Raw genomic sequence first — 14441 nt, 5'->3', positions numbered from 1 at the left:
GAAATTAAAAGATGCTTGCTTCTTCAAAGGAAAGCTAAAACAAACCTACATAATATATTAAAAAACAAAGACATCACTTTGCCTCCAAAGTTCCATATAGTCAAAGCTATGGTTTTTCCCGTAGTGTTGTATGGATGTGAAAGTTGGATGATAAAGGAGGTTAAGTGCTAAAGAATTGATGCTTTGGGATTGGGTGATGGAGAAGACTCTTGAGAGTCCCTTTGTTAGCAAAGAGATTAAACCAGTCAATCCTGAATAAATCAACCCTGAATATTCATTGGTAGGACTGATGTTGCAGCTGAGGCTCCACTACTGTGGCTACCTGATGTGAAGAGCTGACTTATTGGAAAAGATCCTGATGCTGGGAAAGACTGAAGGCAAAAGAAGAGGGCAGCAGAGGATGAATGATTAGATAGCACCACCAACTAAATAGACATGAATTTGACCAAATTCCAGGAGATAAGAGGACAGAGGAGCCTGGAATACTGCAGTCCATGGGGTTGCAAAAAGTTGGACACAACTTAGTAACTGAACAACAATTGAGATTAATAACAGTACAAAAAGGAAAATTACAGTAAATTACTTTCCCAGCTTGAATCATTGTCCAAAGATCATGTTGTATATTTCACTTTCAAAATACGTTTAGAATCCATCTACTTCCCTCCACATCCTTTGCTATAATTATAACCAGGAGACCCTTCACCTGGGTACTACTTTGGAGATATACAAATTTATTTATAACTGACAATAAAATTAATAGATTTTTTAAAGGATATGTAACTATGATATGATTTACCATTGGAAATGGTTTGACTTTACTTATCTTGTACTCTGAGACTTAGCTATATTTTAGGAAAGACCAGTTTCAGATGGAACAAAAACATGACTAATGACAATAGATATTAAGAAATATTCAGGTGGTTCTTAGAATATGATATCAAAAAGATTCTGTTTAGAGCAAAAATAGTTAGGAGGGTTTTACACAAATAGGTTTGAACTGAGTTGATTACAGTACATGATAATGGTTCATTTCCATTGCAAAATGAGCTATCTAAAGGCCATTAAAAAAACGCTTAGACTTTTAAAAAGAATTCCTTCCAAGAAACTATGTACAATAAGAAGTACAATAATAAAATTGCTTTATTCTACCACCTGATTGAATTTTCTTACTGAATGTTCTTTGTGACAACTATGTACATCATGAGCTTTCCAAGAAAAAAAATCAATCTCTTGCTATTATATATTATTGGTTATTTAAATGGATTTTTTTTATTTTCATCTAAATAGAAATGTTAAACTAAAATCATAATTGTGTACCTCTCTTGCCCTTTCTGTAGCATCAGAATTTCCTATCTATTCTGGTTATTTTTCTGATAGTCTCCTAAATGTGATATTTAATATATTAAAATAGAACTTAGAGAATAGAATGTTCTGTCTTCTCAGTGCAAAGGCCTAATAAATCCTTATTGAAATGTGGCTGTTTTATATTAGTCTAGAAAAAACACAAAGATCAAACTAAGCCTCAGCATGCTTTTAGAATAAAATCAGCCCCCTTAGGGACAATCTTGAGAAAGAAAAGTGGCTATCAAGAGCCATCTTATGGAATATATGTTTGCCAGTTTCTACAAAACTAAAAATTTATATAAATAACATAAATCAAGATAACCCATATTTGCAAACCTGTAAAAGTTTGAATTTGTTATATTTTACTATCAAACAAAGATTCAACTTCTAAAATCTGTGCTTTCTGAATATTCACTACTTGCATTTTTACCCACTGGTAGAGGAACTGCTATCAACAATCCATAGACTTCTTGCTAAAAACTCAAATATTTTGATAATATATGGAAAGAGTGAGGATTAGTAGTGAGACTGTGCCTGTCTGAGTTTACAAACGTATAACCTCAGATATGCAGATGACACCACCCTTCTGGCAGAAAGTGAAGAGGAACTAAAAAGCCTCTTGATGAAAGTGAAAGTGGAGAGTGAAAAAGTTGGCTTAAAGCTCAACATTCAGAAAACGAAGATCATGGCATCCAGTCCCATCACTTCATGGGAAATAGATGGGGAAACAGTGGAAACAGTGTCAGACTTTATTTTTCTGGGCTCCAAAATCACTGCAGATGGTGATTGCAGCCATGAAATTAAAAGACGCTTACTCCTTGGAAGGAAAGTTATGACCAACCTACATAGCATATTCAAAAGCAGAGACATTACTTTGTCACCAAAGGTTCGTCTAGTCAAGGCTATGGTTTTTCCTGTGGTCATGTATGGATGTGAGAGTTGGACTGTGAAGAAGGCTGAGCACCGAAGAATTGATGCTTTTGAACTGTGGTGTTGGAGAAGACTCTTGAGAGTCCCTTGGACTGCAAGGAGATCCAACCAGTCCATTCTGAAGGAGATCAGCCCTGGGATTTCTTTGGAAGGAATGATGCTAAAGCTGAAACTCCAGTACTTTGGCCACCTCATGCGAAGAGTTGACTCATTGGAAAAGGCTCTGATGCTGGGAGGGATTGGGGGCAAGAGAAGGGGACGACAGAGGATGAGATTGCTGGATGGCATCACTGACTCGATGGACGTGAGTCTGAGTGAACTCCGGGAGTTGGTGGTGGACAGGGAGGCCTAGCATGCTGCGATTCATGGGGTCGCAAAGAGTTGGACACGACTGAGCGACTGATCTGATCTGATCTAATGTTCCAGGAAGAGAACATGTTTCAAAGTGCATTTGAAGAAAATTTTTTGTACAATATATATATATTTAAAGAAAGAGTGGTAATTTCTGTATAAAATTTTACTGTTGAACTTTGTCTTGTCAGAAGAATCATTAACCCCCTCTGAAAAGATATCTGAATGTATTTACAGTCCAAAATTTATCTAAATCTGAAAATCTACATTAGATCACTGAGGACTTTTTTTTTTTTTTTTTGATATATTTGTAAACAACTAATGCATAGCATTTGCTTCCCTGGTAGCTCAGACGGTAAAGCATCTGCCTACAATGCAGGATTTCCAGGTTCCATCCCTGGGTCAGGAAGATTCCCTGGAGAAGGAAATGGCAACCCACTCCAGTATTCTTGCCTGGAAAATTCCATGGACTGAGGAGCCTGGTAGGCTACAGTCCATGGGGTTGCAAAGAGTCGGACACGCCTGAGCAACTTCACATAATGCATAGCAGCTTTTATTTTTCTCTCTTTGATGACACTTGGAACATACACCTTGGTCTCCATGGCAACAATGACCCCTAACTTTCCTAGGAGCTAAGATTTCTTTTTCCTGTCTTTAGGAAAGCAATGATAATGATGATGTTGACCAACAATCTCTACACCTGTGGTAAATGTGTCATTTGCTTCTTGAAAAGCAAAAACTGATCCTAGGAAGGACCCAAAGTTAGTGTCTGTCTTTGAAGATGTTAACTGTTTAATTTGTCTGAGTCATCAAAGAATCATTACATGCCAAATTTCATAACTGTACTGATATTTTTCAGTTTGTGTCAGTGTATTTATAGTTATTATTTTGCTTCATAACTGTCGCAAAGAGTTGGACACAACTGAAGCGATTTAGCAAGTAGCATGCATGTGTACTGAACATAATTATAATGCATTGATTTGAGTTCAAAGTCATCTCTGAAGTACTTTTCTATCCTTGCAAAACAATGGTCCTTAATTGAATGTTATCACAGTTATATTTGAGTCAATTCATTGATTCAAATTGTATTTTAAAAATCAAAAGTATCACCTGTCTCTTAACTCTTTAATTATGTTTAGACTTTGTCTTATTTTTTTTTTTTAGACTTTGCCTTAAACAAAAATAAAAATCAGTGGTGAAAAAAAAATCCATGTTTAGATTATTCAGCCCTTTCTGTAAGATCATTATATACTCATTGATTTCCTGTTCTCATATTAATGCTATAGTTCTCAAATGGTGAAATTCCAGACTTATGTTAACTGGTTGATAGACAGTTTTAGAAAAGTCATTAACTGAGGAGTTCTTTGCATTGTGTTACTGTTTTTGTTTAGTCACTAAGTCATGTCCAACTTTCTTGTGACCCTATGGACTGTAGCCCACCAGGCTCCTCTGTCTATGGCCTTTCCCAGGCAAGAATATTGGAGTGGGTTCCCTTTTCCTTCTCTAGGGCATCTTCCTGATCCAGGGATTGAACCAGTGTCTCCAGCAATTGCAGGTGGATTCTTTACCACTGAGCCATTGGGAAGCCCTAACACTGGAAGGGGTGAAGTAAATGAAAGCAAAAACTGTCTACCTGTTAATAGTAGTGAAGTCGCTCAGTCATGTCCGACTCTTTGCAACCCCATGGACTGTAGCCTACCAGGCTCCTCAGTCCATGGAATTTTCCAGGCAAGAGTACTGGAGTGGGTTGCCATTTCCTTCTCCAATTACCTACCTGTTAATACTTAGTAAGAAAACTGCTATGTTGAAAAAACTCAGTGCCCACTATTCATGTTCCATGTAGGCTTGAGAAACCTGAGTTTGCAAGTTATCTAGAAAGAATAGATGCACTAGTTAACAGAGAAATATGCAGCCCACCAATTACATTGGTGCTTCCCTGGTAGCTCAGTGGTAAAGAACCAACCTGCCAATGCAGGAGACACAGGTTTGGTCCCTGCATGTTTGTGTGTGTGTGTGTGTGTGAGAGTATGTGTGTATATATATATATATATATATATATATATATATATATATATATATATACACACACATATAATAATTATATATGTATTTATATATATAATCTATTTATCTATTTATCTGTGATGAATAGTTAGATTGCTTCCATGTCTTGACAATTGTACATAATGCTTCTGTGAACACTGAGGTGCATTTATCTTTTTGAATTAGTGTTTTCTGTTTTGTTTTTTTGGTCTTTTTTTTTTTTTTGGATATATACCAAGGAGCAGAATTGCTCATTCTATGGTAGTTGTATTTTTAGTTTTTTTGAGAAAGTTCCATAGCTTTTCCACAGTAGCTGTACCAATTTACATTCCCACCAAAGTGTACAAGAATTCTCTTTTCTCCACATCCTCACCAACATTTGTTATTTGTGTTCTTTGTGATGATAGCAGTTCTGACAGGTATGAGTTGGTATCTCACTGTGGTTTTGATTTGCATTTCCAAGATGATTAGTGATGTTGAGCATATTTTCATATATTTGTTGGTCATCTGCATTTCCTCTTCGGAAAAATGTCTGTTCAGTTCTTCTGCCCAGTTTTTATTTGGGTTATTTATTTTCCTGATTTTGAATTGAACGCGCTATTTAAGGAACCCTGATGGCTCAGCAGGTAAAGAATCCACCTGCAACGTTGGAGACATGGGTTTAATACCTGGGTCGGGAATCCCTAGAGAAGAGAATGGCAACCCACTCCAGTATTCTTGCCTCGAGATTTCCATGGATAGAGGAGGCTGGCAGGCTACAGTCCATGGGGTCACAAAGAGTGGGACATGACTGAGAACTAACACTTATATATGTCACATATATATTAACTACCTTTATTTGTCATATCATTTGCAAATATTTTCTTCCATTCAGTAGGTTGTCTTTTTGTTTTGTTGATAATTTTGTTTCCTTTTCTATGAAAAATGTTTTAATTAGGACTCATTTGTTTTTACTTTTATTCCCTTTGCTTTAGGAGACAGGTCCAAAAATATATTGCTATGTTTATGTCAAATATTGTTCTGCCTATTTTTTCCTCTAGGAATTGTATGGTTTCTAGTCTTGTATATAGGTCTTTAGTCTATTTTAATTTATTTTTATGTATGGTGTTAGAGAATGTTTTAATATCATTCTTTTATAAATCAGGAAGAATTTTTTTTTAAAGCAACCTTATTTTTTGATGGAGACTCCACATTGTGCTAAGACTGTATATAATGTACAGTGTGGTTTCTCATGATCACCAAACAGGCCTTTAGAAAATTGCCAATTATGCTCTTTGGTCAATACATATTTGTCTAAAATTAAGTAAAAATTATGTATAATCAGAGAAGTTTTTTTCCTTTTTATATTGTTCTGTGATGAAAAACTGTATCATTCTTTTCCTTATTCCCCAACATCCATGGCTATATTGTTAGCAAATGCCAAGAGGAAAGTGTAAATAGAATTTTAATAGATTCTATGATGCCAAATGTTTTTTAGTGGATAAATTATTTCTTAACCTTAAATGAGCTTGATTTCATATATAACTAATATTTTACACCCAGCTGGAAGTGTTTATTTTGTTTCTACCTGAGAAAGTTTTGGTATACTTGTCAAAAATTATTATTTCAAATTCCACAGACAATTAAAAAACCTGTCCCACTGATTCTGCTCACAAGGAAAAGTACTAACATACATGTTTAGAAGAAATGTCAAAATGCTAATTACAGATGAGGCAAACAATTATATATCTCAGGAGAGGAAAGAAAACATTATCTCAGCCAAAGGAGTAATATGAAATACAAAACAAAGAAAATTTATGCTGAGAAAACTGTCAGAAACAAAGATAAATAAGTAAAGCATCAACTAATTAATGAGATGCTCAGATAAATAACTTTAAAATCATCTGAAAATAAATGTTTTTCTACATGAGAAAATAAATCAAAGCAACAAAAGAGAAAATGTAGTTTACCACACAAAATTATATGAAGAATTTTTTTTAAATCCTGAGAAATATAAAAAGTAAAGCACATTTTGTATATATAAAATTCTTATGAATATATATTTTAACATGATGGGTGGGAGGGAGGTTCAGAGCGAAGGTATATATGCATGCATATACCTGATTCACTCCATTGTGCAGCAGAATCTTCACAATTTATACAATTGCTTTATATAATATTGTAAAGCAATTATACTTCAATAAAAAAAAGAAATGAAGAACCCATTGTATATCAGAAAAAAGTAGAAAATGAATTGTGAGGAAGTTTTACTATGCTATATATGGTCAGGTGGATCATAATGAACACATTAATAGTTTTGGAAAGGTATATAGCAACATGTACTAACAATCTTGACTCATTTTATTTTGGGGGGGGCTCAGTAATTCCAATTCTAGGAATCTGTTTTTAAAATACTAAAATATGTGGGCAAATATTTGTAAATAACTGTGTTTTACTAAAGACTTATTTTTAAAATTTATTTTTTAATTGAAGGATAATTGCTTTACAGAATTTTGTGATTTTCTGTCAAACATCAACAGCCTTAGGTAAACTGTGATATGTTTATATAATGTTCCTATTTTATAATCATTAAAATTTTGAATGTAATTAATTTTTAATGCCAGAAGAAAATACTCATAATAGTATGGAAATAGGATATATTAATTTATATAATAATTTTGCCAGGAGAAATATCAATAGCCTCAGATAGGCAGATGACACCACCCTTATGGCAGAAAGTGAAGAAGAACTAAAGAGTCTGTTGTTGAAAGTGAAAGACAAGAGTGAAAAAGTTGGCTTAAAGCTCAACATTCAGAAAACGAAGATCATGGCATCTGGTCCCATCACTTCATGGGAAATAGATGGGGAAACAGTGGAAACAGTGTCAGACTTTATTTTGGGGGGCTCCAAAATCACTGCAGATGGTGACTGCAGCCATGAAATTAAAAGACGCTTACTCCTTGGAAGGAAAGTTATGACCAACCTAGATAGCATATTCAAAAGCAGAGACATTACTTTGTCACCAAAGGTTCGTCTAGTCAAGGCTATGGTTTTTCCTGTGGTCATGTATGGATGTGAGAGTTGGACTGTGAAGAAGGCTAAGCGCCGAAGAATTGATGCTTTTGAACTGTGGTGTTGGAGAAGCCTCTTGAGAGTCCCTTGGACTGCAAGGAGATCCAACCAGTCCATTCTGAAGGAGATTAGCCCTGGGATTTCTTTGGAAGGAATGATGCTAAAGCTGAAACTCCAGTGCTTTGGCCACCTCATGCGAAGAGTTGACTCCTTGGAAAAGACTCTGATGCTGGGAGGGATTGGGGGCAGGAGGAGAAGGGGACAACAGAGGATGAGATGGCTGGATGGCATCACTGACTCGATGGACGTGAGTCTGAGTGAACTCCGGGAGTTGGTGATGGACAGGGAGGCCTGGCTGCTGCGATTCATGAGGTCGCAAAGAGTTGGACATGACTGAGTGACTGAACTGAACTGAACTGTAGCACACTTATAAACACATTGGGACTCCCTGGTGGCTCAGACGGTAAAGTGTCTGCCTACAGTGTGGGAGACCCAGGTTCGATCCCTGGGTTGGGAAAATCCTCTGGAGAAGGAAATGGCAACCCACTCCAGTACTCTTGCCTGTAAAATCCCATGGACAGAGGAGCCTGTTGGGCTACAGTCCATGGGGTTGCAAAGAGTCGGACACGACTGAGGGACTTCACTATAAACACATTACAGTGTTTATCACTTAATCCTCACAATAGCTCTTTGAGGTAGACAAAGTTATATCCCCATTTATAGATGAGGAAATTGAGTTGGAGAGAAGTAATGTGCCCCAGTCCCCTGGTGATAAGTTGTGGAGATGTAATAGGATCCTGGTGATCTGACACACCCTTCCGAGTCTGGGAGATTACCTACAAGACTGTACTGGAAATTATGTAGGGAAAATACATATAAAGATAAAAGAATTAAAGAAAATACATTAAATCATTAGCTATGATTGACATGGGTATGTGCTTAGCTTCAAAGTTTACATTGATGTTCTCCTTTCTATTTGTATGTTTTGTAATTTGATATCAATAATATACATTCTTTTTATGAAGAAGAGCAAATTTAAGAACTGTTCAGAACATAACAGAAAAATGAGTAATACCATGATTTTCTATTGTTCTTTGTGATTTTTGAAGTGCTTTTGTATTACTTTTATCTAATTTTATGCTTATAAGTAAAGTGAACTTATGACTTATCCAAACCATGACATTTTAAATTGTACAAGAGGGTTGCTATACCACTAAGATAACTGTAAACTTGAAGTATTCATGTAAACCAACATATAGACTCACTCTATTTAATATAACTCTTTGAGGTTCAAGAGTACTTAGATATCTTTATTACATTTTGAAACTGAAAATAATGTTAAATGACTTGATTGAATAATATAATGAAAAAATTATGGTTCTGGACATACATTGCAAGAAAAAGGATTGTCTTGATTTAGTCTATGGCTCTTGTAATTAAAACAAAACAAAAAGCCCCACTGGTGGCAATTTCTTCAATCAATAGAAATTTTTGAATCATATAGTTCTAAGAGACTTAAAAATCAGGGAATCACACAAAATTTTATTAGATTTAAATTGTTATGCTACTGAAATTTCTGAAATATTCTAAAATTCTGTGTAGAAACCTGAGACTTATAAAGAGGAATACCTAATATTTGTGATTATAGGTGATCATGGATTCATGAGCCAGAACCCCTCCATCCAAAGAGTACTAGAAAAACAACCAACAGAAAATGAACCTAGATTAGTAGGTTTAGATGAGTAAACATTTAACTAACTTATTTTTTGTAAGTGTAATCCTGGAAGATAACAGTAAGTGAAATGGACAATGTTTTGTATTAGTGATTTGGTTAGAAAGTTGAAAAACTTAGTGGTCAAGCTTGTCATTAGGCAGATGACACTGGGCAAATGATGCCTGCCAGTGCTTTGGTAACAGAATTATATGTCTGAAAAAATCTAACTATTTAGCCAACAGTGGGGAAATAAAAAGACAATTAAATCTAAGGGACAAATGTGTAATAGGTATTAATCATAGATCAGGATCAGAAGAGTGCCAGTCACTGCAAAATACAGTCTGCAGATGTCTATTTAGCCAACAGGGCATTTTTGTTTGGGTTTTTTTTTTTTTAGTGATTTTGAATTTGAAACAATTTAAGCAGGTCAGCAGGAATTCTAGGTTTGACCTCCCTTCTGTCCTCCAGCCAGGTCCTCAGCAGGGCCTCTACTAACTCTGGTGATGCCTTGCTAGAGATTTGAAAAAAGTACTTATTCTGGGTGTGCAGCCCAAGGCACATAGCGGAGCAGGCTGGGTTAGTGGGCCGCAGTTGCTTTTCTGCCTTAAGATGTTTTTGAGATTTAGAAACTGCACATTTTAGCCTAGAAATTCTTACTACTGGCTTATGCGCTTTTACTTTACACATTGATATTACCCGTCTGGCCCCTGAAAACCTTTCATTATTGAATCAAAATTATAATTAGTCTCTTTATGGCATCAAGGTAGTCACACACAGTCTTAAAGTAATTTAATTGACCAGTATGTAATTTACTTTGGAAAGAATGCTGAACCAAGATTGTTTTCTTTTTTCCCCTTATTGTATTATTTGACTTTTTTTGTTTTATTGACAAAAATACCAGAAATATATAGTTTTAGGTGGTAAGAAGAAAATTAAATATTAGAAAATATGACAAGATTTTTTACATTATTAAATACATTTACATTGAATCCCCAAATGAGTTATTGAAAAAAAAATACATGGAGGTCTATATTTATATACAACTATTAGAATGACATTTGTTTTTATGAAGAACAGAAATTGTTAACATTTCTACTCTTGTACTACTCCAATTAAAGGAAGATAGACACCTTAAAAAGTTACTGATAAAGCTATATAAATGGAGAGATCCAAAAGAGCACATATAGTAAAATGTAAAGAAAATAGAAAAGATCATAACATTTAATTTGGATTTAAACCAATGAGATCTTTGTTAGCATATTTAGGTAGGGGGTTCATCTGGTAAAGAATCTGCCTGCAATGTGGAAGACTTGGGTTTGATTGCTGGGTTGGGAAGATCCCCTGGAGAAGGGAAAGGCTACCCACTCCAGTATTCTGGCCTGGAGAATTCCATGGACTCTATAATCCATGGGGTCACAAAGAGTTGGACATGACTGAGTGACTTGCACTTTCACTTTCAAATCAATGTCACTTTAAAAATAATTTAATTTACAGGCAGTTCCCAACTTATGATTTTTCAGCTTTATAATGGTGATAATGCAAAAGTGATGCATACTCAGTAGAGACCATACTTCGAATTTTGATCTTTTTTTCCTGAGCAGGTGATATGTAGTATGACAATTTCTTGTAATGCTGTCAGCTCCCAGTCAGCCACTCCATCACTGGGGTAACCAACAGTACCATTACAACCATCCTGTTGGACATACAACCAGTGTGTTTTTCACTTTCAATACCGTATTCTATAAATTGTATGATATATTCAGCACTTTATATAAAACAAGGTTTCTGTTAGATGATTTTGCCCAACTATCCCACTCCAGTATTCTTGCCTGGAAAATCCCATGGACGGAGGAGCCTGGTAGGCTGTAGTCCATGGGGTCGCTAAGGGTCGGACACGACTGAGCGACTTCACTTTCACTTTTCACTTTCATGCATCGGAGAAGGAAATGGCAACCCACTCCAGTGTTCTTGCCTGGAGAATCCCAGGGACGGGGAGCCTGGTGGGCTTCTGTCTATGGGATGGCACAGAGTCAGACAAGACTGAAGTGACTTAGCAGCAGGCTAATATAAGTGTTCTGAGCATGTTTAAGGTAGGCTGGGCCAAGCTAGGATGTTTGGTAGGTTGTTATACTGAATGCATTTTTCACTTAATATTTCAACTTACCATGGGTTCATCTGTAATTGAGAAAGCTTTTTATGTACAAAATTTTATATTAAAATAAATTAATAATTTATAGCTTTGTTTGGGTAATTGGCTAGGGACATAAGAAAGACAAATTTCACTACTGGTGACTCCCAGGTTTGAGAGGGTGAGGAAAAGTTAATGCTGACGAAAACACTGACTCTGTCTCCTTTGCTTCTGCTTTCTGTTAGTCGTCACTATTATTACATGGCATGTGATAGTGCAGGTATGTAAGCCACTGTATGTAACCACTGTATGTAAACCAATCTACATACACAGTTGTATCTTATGCTTTTATGTATCTCCGGAGGTCATTTTATAAACTGTGTTCACTGAGTATAATATATCTGAACACAGCATTTGGCTTAATCTTTCAGAGGGCATTATTAATATTAGGTGCAGTATTACAGTGCAGTGATGGTTCAAGAAGTTTGCAAAGGAGACAAGAGCCTTGAAGATGAGGAGTGCAGTGGCTGGTCATTAGAAGTCGGCAGTGACCAACTGAGAGCAATCACTGAAGGCTGATCCTCTTATAACTACACGAGAAGTTGCAGAAGAACTCAGCCTTGACCATTCTATGGTTATTTGGCATTTGAGGCAAATTGGAAAGTTTGATAAATGGGTGCCTCATGAGCTGGCAAAAAAAAAAAAAAATAGTCATTTTGAAGTGTTGTCTTATCTTGAACCATTTCTTGATTGGATTGTGGCATGCAGCAAAAAGTGGATTTTATACAACAACCCACAATGACCAGCTTAGTGACTGGATTGAGAAGAACTCCGAAGCACTCCAAATTTGCACCAAAAAAAGGTCATGGTCACTGTTTAGTGGTTTGCTGCCAGTCCGATCCACTGCAGCTTTCTGAATCCCAGCGAAACCATTATACCTGAGAAGTATGCTCATCAGATGGATGAAATGCACCAAAACCACAACACCTGCAGACAGCATTGGTCAACAGAAAGGGCCTGATTCTTCTCCACAAGGCCTGACTGCACATCTTATAACCAATGCTTCAAATGTTCAGTGAACTGGGCTATGAAGTTTTGCCTCATCCACCATATTCACCAGGCATCTTGACAACTGACTACCACTTCTTCAAGCATCTCAACAACTTTTTGCAGGGAAAATGCTTCCACAATGAGCAGGAGGTTGAAAATGCTTTCCAAGAATTCATAGAATTCTGAAGCATGGATTTTTATGTTACAGGAATAAACCAACATATTGCTGGCAAAAATATGTTGATTTTAATGGTTCCTATTTTGATTATTAAAGATGTGTTTGAACCTGTTATAATGATTTAAAATTCATGGTCCAAAACCACAGTTACTTTTGCAACAACCTAATAGTTAAAATATACACTGAACAGAATACAAGTGATAGTATTAGAATAGGTTATCCAGATGAGATTTTGCTGTAATCTCCTTTCTTGGAGTATTTTAAAAGCTTCAAAGGTATATTTTTAAAACTTCCAGAGGTAATTTGGGGTATGATTTCACCTTACTGGGGGTGCTGTGAATACAAATAAATGCCCCTTTTAAGTTGCCTTTACCTATTAATTTATCCTGGATCCCCAGGTCTTGCTCTTTTAGCTTTGTCCCTATAATATGGCATGTTACCATCATAATGAGAGGATAAGATAGATCCATTACTATAAAAGATATATGCTGTTAATGAGTTTCCAGCCAACTATCAAGGTATCATCAACTGTGGTTTATCTTGGTGAATGAAAGTTTGAATGGAAAATTAAGCTCCCACACTGACTGTAGAAGTGCAATGGATCATTTTGTTCTTTAATGTCACACTTCGCTGGACACACTTCACAAAGCAGTGAATCATGCTTAAAACAAGCAGCCTTTACTTCAGCAACAGCAGATAATATAGCAGAGGTGAATAATAAGTGTTAGCAGTCTTAACTTTCTCTGCAGTGCTCTCTCCAGGTGTCTGATGGATGATTTACAAAGTACATATGCTATTTTATAGATTGGAACTTGGGATCCAGCCAGTGGCCTGAATATGACAGAAAGTCAAAAGGGAAAGCCAGCCAACATCACAGATTCCTTATCCAATCGTTCTTTGATCGTTACCACCATTTTGGTAAGTATTAGTTTTCCCATTCTTTTTAGATAAATGCAGATAAACATGGAAGTGGATAGAAAAAGACATTATAATTAGAGTAGTAATGAACAGAATGTAATATATTTTACAGTTATTTAGCAGTTGCTGTATAATGGATGAATCAGTGTTAATTTAGTCAGTTTTATTTTGTTAGCTTTTAATGATGTAAATTATATTAATGTTTGGGCTGCTTGTGTTGCTTAATAATACAGCTTTATCTATTACTGGGAATCTTTATGTTTCTACAAAATTAGTTGCTGTTGAAAAATTGTGAATGCTAACATTTTAAAAATACATAGACAAGCAGTTATATAAATACAGTTATGTGAGGAGCTGCATGTGAACTTTACTTCTGCTTTCATTTTCATTTCCTGCAAATAAATTTCAGAGGGCAAGCCATTTATTTTTGAGATTTTTTTTCTATTATAATTATGTTTTAACCTTGCTTTCAATTTAATTGTTTTCATCATGGCAAATCACTTTTACTTTACTAATCTCCCTAATGAAATCAAATGACAAGTGCTGTTTTAAGTCAGAAATATTTTCACTACCAACAAAATTAAATTAATACTGATAAGCTAGATATTTTTACCCCTCTTGCAATTATATGTTTTAATTAAATCACAGTAATGTTCATGTATGCCTACTATGCCATTTGCAAATAAGAATTTTAATTTTAGGACAAGCAAGGAACTTTTATGTAATTTAGTAAG

The 14441-nt window shown here is 35.6% G+C and overlaps 1 protein-coding gene across 13 annotated transcripts in view; it reads left to right on the top strand.

Moving 5' to 3' along the window:
* Window positions 1–14441, top strand: part of GRIK2 (glutamate ionotropic receptor kainate type subunit 2) — a 753908-nt gene that overhangs the window by 486301 nt on the left and 253166 nt on the right. For all 13 annotated transcript variants that reach the window (XM_055535376.1, XM_055535384.1, XM_055535379.1 and 10 more), the window contains one exon: window positions 13594–13707. In XM_055535376.1, coding sequence (XP_055391351.1) covers window positions 13594–13707 — 114 coding nt within the window. The remainder of the gene's footprint in view (window positions 1–13593; window positions 13708–14441) is intronic.

This window comes from Bubalus kerabau, chromosome 9 (assembly GCF_029407905.1).
Source record: "Bubalus kerabau isolate K-KA32 ecotype Philippines breed swamp buffalo chromosome 9, PCC_UOA_SB_1v2, whole genome shotgun sequence".
NCBI lineage: Eukaryota > Metazoa > Chordata > Mammalia > Artiodactyla > Bovidae > Bubalus > Bubalus kerabau.
The sequence above is the reverse complement of the archived record's forward strand: the minus strand, read 5'-3'. Positions and strand labels throughout refer to the sequence as shown.